At 42.8% G+C, this 6,069-nt stretch overlaps 1 protein-coding gene across 1 annotated transcript in view; it reads left to right on the top strand.

Annotated features, from left to right (window-relative positions):
• The first annotated feature begins 270 nt into the window (after nt 1-270).
• Nucleotides 271-6,069, top strand: part of ATP5A1 (ATP synthase, H+ transporting, mitochondrial F1 complex, alpha subunit 1, cardiac muscle) — a 7,113-nt gene continuing 1,314 nt past the window's right edge. The window contains 11 exon segments of the mRNA XM_009894754.1: nt 271-324; nt 947-1,025; nt 2,081-2,250; nt 3,078-3,251; nt 3,337-3,503; nt 3,631-3,779; nt 4,713-4,864; nt 4,994-5,218; nt 5,326-5,433; nt 5,973-6,066; nt 6,069. The exon segment at nt 6,069 is cut by the window's right edge and continues 38 nt beyond it. Coding sequence (XP_009893056.1) covers nt 271-324; nt 947-1,025; nt 2,081-2,250; nt 3,078-3,251; nt 3,337-3,503; nt 3,631-3,779; nt 4,713-4,864; nt 4,994-5,218; nt 5,326-5,433; nt 5,973-6,066; nt 6,069 — 1,373 coding nt within the window.

Below are 6,069 nucleotides of genomic sequence, written 5' to 3'. Positions count from 1 at the left end.
GGGAGTGTGGGACGGAATGTGGATGTGGGGCTCACCTCAGCGCTGGGTGACGGCGGGGCCCGACCGTTTGCTGAGGGGCCGGGGGTCCCCTCACCTGGGGGATGGTGGGGGCGGGATGTAGGGGACGGCGTGTCCTTCCCCGGGGATGCGGTTTGGCACTGATGGCGTTCAGGTTGATGTCCTGAAATCTGCTGGATCCCAGTCAGGGTTAGGGATTTGAAGTGCGAGGCTTTGCCAGGTGGCATCTTTTTCCCCGTGTTTGTGGGAAGAATGAGGGTGCGAGGATCTTTCAGGACCCGTTCCCGGCCGGTGTCCCTTGTGAAGGTGAACGGAGGAGAGGCCTGCTCAGGCTTTCAGAGAAATAGCATTAAGCTGCATGCGACTACACTGGGAGCTCTGCGTGGGATGTACGATTATAATCTTTTAATGCATTTGTTAGTACACTGCTTTTTTTTTTTTTTTTTTTTCGTTTCTGCTGCCGCTTAAGTTTTAGGCATGCTTCAGAAATTCTGCAGTTAGGTTTTTCTCAGGTAAGGCCAGCCCTCATAAGACACAGTCTTATTTCTCCCTTGTGCAGAACCACGAAGGGTGCACCTATTCTTTATGCCCCAGGCTTTCAATGTTCAAGAGCAAAAGTGGCAAACGAGAGGAGGTGTTGCTTTGGGAGCTGCTGCAGTGCTGTGATGGTGACATCAGTGCAATGCAGAAAAATGCAGCCAGTAATTTAGAGCAGTCTCTTTTCTCCTTTACTATCTGCCTTTGCTTAGTAATGCTGGACTTGGTTCCATAACTACGGCTTGTGAATAGAGTGCTGTGAAGGTCAGCTCAAAACTGGGACACATTAAATATATGAGATCATGATCAGAAATTTGTGTGTTATCTCCTAACGTTTTTTTTTTAACTATGGAGGAAATCTCACTGTTATTGAAACAATTACTTATTTTAGATTTCCAGAAACACCCTGGGTGCAGCATTTGTTGCTTCAAGAAACATCCATGCTTCCAAAACATGCTTTCAGAAAACTGGTGAGTCTGAGAAAAGTCTTAATACAAACGTGCGGTTTAATGACTTCATCTGTTGGACAGAAAAGAATTTGGAGTGTGAGGGGGGCACATGTCAGTTGACAAAACGCTTAAGGACATTTATGTACTGACAGTATTTGATGGTGAACTATCTGTTACACAGTGACATCCAGGAGACTTCAATTTAATAAACTATTCAAATTACGCTCAAGCCAAAGGATTGGTCACATATCAGTTAGCTTACACAGTTTACCTGCTTCATGAGGATTCGATTCAGTCTTCAACTCCCGCAGAACTGTGTGAAAAAATGCCTCAAATTCCAGTTTCCTGTCTTGTTTGTAACAAGATGACTTTCCCAGGCCTGCCTGGGTTTGACCTTGTGTCCTTGAGTATAACTTTTTTGCTGCCAGCATCTTGGTGTTCAGAGAAGGAAGTGGCACTGCATAGCTGTATTTTTGGTAGTGGTTCATGTATGATTTTTGAAGTGGTTTAGGGTGACTAAAGGTATTACTAAGAAACAACAGTTGCACAGTGTTATTTTCTGTTTCTAACGGAGGAAATAAAAAGTTATTGGAGGTATACTGCCAAACAAATTGGAGGAAGATGGAGACTACATTTTTATAGCTTATATTGAATAACTTGCTCCTTAGATGTATTGAGTTAAATATATTTGGATCTTGGATTACAAATTAGTTGACAAGGTGTTTCGATGCCTGCAGTCTAAGGAAATGATCTGTAAGTGGAGCTAGCGAGTCTTTTCTTTCTGAGCTAAGTCTAATCTATTTAATTGCTTTCTAGGGGCAGGGATACTAAAGGAAATTGATAACTAAACAGCCATCAATATTTAGATTGAAGCTGACTTATAATGATGAGTTGAAGCTGCTTTTATTGGCTGTGGATGCAGAAGCTGTTATTTGTCTTAAGTAAGGAATAGCGCTGCTTGCTAGACTTTATGGCATACCTGAGAAAGGATACCTTGGCTTGTGAATGCAAGAGAGCTTACTGAATTCATATTGTGCCTTAATGTGCTAAGTCTGGTTTGAAATGTCTCTTTCTAGGCACTGCTGAGGTATCCTCTATTCTTGAGGAACGTATTTTGGGAGCTGATACCTCTGCTGAACTTGAGGAGACTGGCCGTGTGCTCTCAATTGGTGACGGTATTGCCCGTGTGTACGGCCTAAGAAATGTCCAAGCAGAAGAAATGGTTGAATTCTCTTCTGGATTGAAGGTAAGCTTTCACTAAAGCAGTTTGTTCAGCCTAGAAATACAAAGATGACTTTTAAGAAGAAAATATTTTTTTTTAAGGAGAATTTGAGACTATGCTTGGAGTTACCCGTTTGGACTCTCTACAGACTTCATTGCAACTTTAATTTGTGGGAACTAGTTGAAATAATACTACAAAAAGTGAATATTCTTTGAATTTGTAAAGCTTTGCTCTCAGTATCTGGTTGTTGGCCAGTATTTGATCTTTATTTGTCTTCATCTAGGAAGCATTAAGAACTAATCTATCACTGGATTTTATGTGGTTTCAGGCTGGCTTTTCTGTTTACTGTTGAATTATAGCTTCTCTGCTCCAATACAGTGTGCAATTTGCTGACTTCTTATAGTCCTAAGAGCAGACTAGAGTTAAAAAGCTGTATGACTGTTCCGAGAGTACCACAGGATCTCTTCCAGTATTTTTAATGACCTGTCTTCCCTTAGCCACAAAAGAAGTCAGTGCTTTTCCCATGTCCCAGTTTCTAGCCAAGAGAGAAGTGTTGTATTGGAACCCTGCTTATCTTTTCTGTTCTTTTTAGAGAGATAAGTGACTTAACCCTAGGCTGCTGCAAGTGTAATTAAGTAAGTAGTAAACTGAAGGTTTAGGAGGTTCTCTCACCAGTATGGAAAACATACAGGCATTGTACATAAAAGCAGAACATTGACAATATCTGCAAATAAGATTGAGATAAGACTCTTTTGGATGTTCTACACTGTAGAATAATAGTGGTATTAAACTGTAAAGATTTTGCAAATGTTGGCATGGGTTTTCTCAGGATAATGTGATCTTTGTCCTAGGGTATGTCCTTGAATTTGGAGCCCGACAATGTTGGTGTTGTCGTGTTTGGCAATGACAGACTGATCAAGGAAGGGGATGTTGTGAAGAGGACTGGTGCCATTGTGGATGTTCCAGTTGGGGAAGAGCTGCTGGGCCGCGTTGTAGATGCCCTGGGCAATCCAATTGATGGGAAGGTAAATGTAACCAGGTATTGACTGCCTCTGCTTGTATCTATGCAATACAGACTGCAACAGTTTGGTTTTTTTTCTCTCATTTAAGGGTCCTGTTACATCTAAGACACGTAGAAGAGTTGGCTTAAAGGCCCCTGGGATCATTCCCAGAATCTCTGTGCGTGAACCTATGCAGACTGGTATTAAGGCTGTGGATAGCTTGGTGCCAATTGGTCGTGGCCAGCGTGAGCTGATCATTGGTGACAGGCAGACTGGGTAAGTTAAATGCCCAAGCTAAAAATGTTTCGTACAGCCTGTGCCGACGTACAGAGTTAAACACAGAACTATGTAGAGGTTGAGAGAACCGTGGGCAGCTTAACTCACCAACCTCTGTGTTACACAGGAAAACTTCAATTGCAATTGACACAATAATCAACCAGAAACGATTTAATGATGGAACAGATGAGAAAAAGAAGCTGTACTGTATCTATGTTGCAATTGGCCAGAAGAGATCTACTGTTGCTCAGCTGGTGAAGAGGCTCACTGATGCAGGTACAGATTTTTGAAGATGGCTGAGCCTAGCAACTAGGGACATCCTGTTCTCATCATAATGCTGAATACTATTATAACTTCTCCTAGCTGCGAGTATGGACAGAATTCTTTTCTTATTAGATGAATGAACTGCTTGCTTTTCTGGACCAGAAATCTTTCTATGTATCTGGGGGAAAAAAAACACCGTCTTTTGCTACATTGCATTAGAAGACTATTAGGAGGCCCCGAAAGTGCCCTGGAAAAGTCACCCTCATGGGTTTTTTTAGCAGAGTTCAGGGAGACTCCTCTTGGCAGTCAGGCAGGCCTGATGACAAGCTATGTCCTACAAATATTTATGGACTTGGCATTTGTTTCCTATGTTTGCAAGTCAGTGTAAATGGCAGTTGCAAGTTTAGTGGAAACGCTTTACTGCCCAAACATAGACTTCACTTTATTTTCCAAAACAGTGATCTCGTTGATGGAGGCTGCGTGTGTAAGAGAGCTTGCAAGAGATCAGGCACCTGACCTCTTGCCTGGTGATCAAGAAGAGTCATACCTGGAAAGACAGTGCCTCCCCCTCCCCATTTTAATGACAATAATTTGTTTGGGACTATGAAACACAGATAGCATCTCCTTACAGAAGCCAGGAAATGGCAGACTGATTGAGTTACTTCTAGAACCAAAGTGTTTCTCAGTGAAACTTAAAAATTCATTTTAAATGGGGAAGTCTGCAAGTGTTAGACACAAGCTGCAATGAACTTATTCTTGAAACTTCTTGAGTTAGTTGAGATAATGGATGTGTTAGTCTAGTATGGTGTTCTTTCCTGTAACGATGTAGTGATGCTGCCTGGGCTGGCTTCAGCAACTAGCACTTCACAAGCATGTTGTATTTGCTCGTTACGGGCATGATGAGGTGATATACTCACAGTGACGTGTGTCTCCAATTCTTTCCAGATGCCATGAAGTACACTATTGTGGTGTCTGCCACAGCATCCGATGCAGCACCCCTTCAGTATCTGGCTCCCTATTCAGGCTGCTCCATGGGGGAATACTTCAGAGACAATGGAAAACACGCGTTAATCATCTACGATGACTTATCCAAACAGGTCAGGAAACATCATTTATAGGCCTCATAGTCTAGCACTGGTGTTGTACCTGTAAGATCACCTCAGGTTTAGAAATTCAAAATTTTAAATGAGCTGCTGAATTCTGAGAGCTTTCTTCATACCACACAGGCTGTTGCCTATCGTCAGATGTCTCTGCTGCTGCGTCGTCCACCTGGTCGTGAAGCCTACCCAGGTGATGTGTTCTACCTGCACTCTCGCCTGCTGGAGAGAGCAGCCAAAATGAATGATTCCTTTGGAGGTGGCTCTCTGACTGCCTTGCCTGTCATTGAAACTCAGGCTGGTGATGTGTCTGCTTACATTCCAACCAACGTCATCTCCATCACTGATGGACAGGTAGGACTACTTCTTCACATGCTAATACTTCTTTGTAACTTACTGACAGGTCTTTGAGGAGGCTTCCAGGCTTCTGACCAAGATACTAAAACAATTTTCTCCTACAGATTTTCTTGGAAACTGAGTTGTTCTACAAAGGTATCCGTCCAGCCATCAATGTTGGTCTGTCTGTGTCCCGTGTAGGTTCTGCTGCTCAGACCAGGGCTATGAAGCAGGTAAGCACGAAACCGCTGCTCTTAATGGAGACAAGTGGTGTGTAGGCTTTCCTACCCATTTCACCCTAAGGAGTTGTGAATAGAGATGGAATAAAGTTTTGCATTCCTTAGCATTACAAAATTATAAAAAAACAAACTTTGGGGATCTCTTTGATATTTCCATTGCCTTCGGGGGGCAGAGGGAGGAGAAAGGAAAATAGCATCTGCATAAAGAAACTTAACGAGTCCTGTAAGTTTCAGTATGCTGAACTGGATACGGATCTAACTAGAAATAGAGAATGCTCTCTTAGCCTCATGCTTTTAGTCCAGATATGGAATTAGAGAAGTTTGTATTAAATTGTCAGTGTTTTAGGGAGGAGTAGCATGCTTACAGTGAGATTTTTAGAAATGTGTATAATCTCTCAGAATCTAGAGATTCACTGGACTGGTATGCCAGGCCAAGCTGACTTGTGACAACTGTCAGCTGAAGATAACCGACAAACTACTAGACACGTCTAGAAGGTGGCCAAACTCAGTCTGACCTGTACCTTGTGTTGTAGGTGGCAGGTACCATGAAGCTGGAGTTGGCTCAGTATCGTGAAGTAGCTGCCTTTGCTCAGTTTGGGTCTGATCTGGACGCTGCCACGCAACAGCTGC

This window comes from Charadrius vociferus, unplaced genomic scaffold, assembly GCF_000708025.1.
Source record: "Charadrius vociferus isolate BGI_N301 unplaced genomic scaffold, ASM70802v2 scaffold151, whole genome shotgun sequence".
Lineage (NCBI taxonomy): Eukaryota > Metazoa > Chordata > Aves > Charadriiformes > Charadriidae > Charadrius > Charadrius vociferus.
The sequence above is the reverse complement of the archived record's forward strand: the minus strand, read 5'-3'. Positions and strand labels throughout refer to the sequence as shown.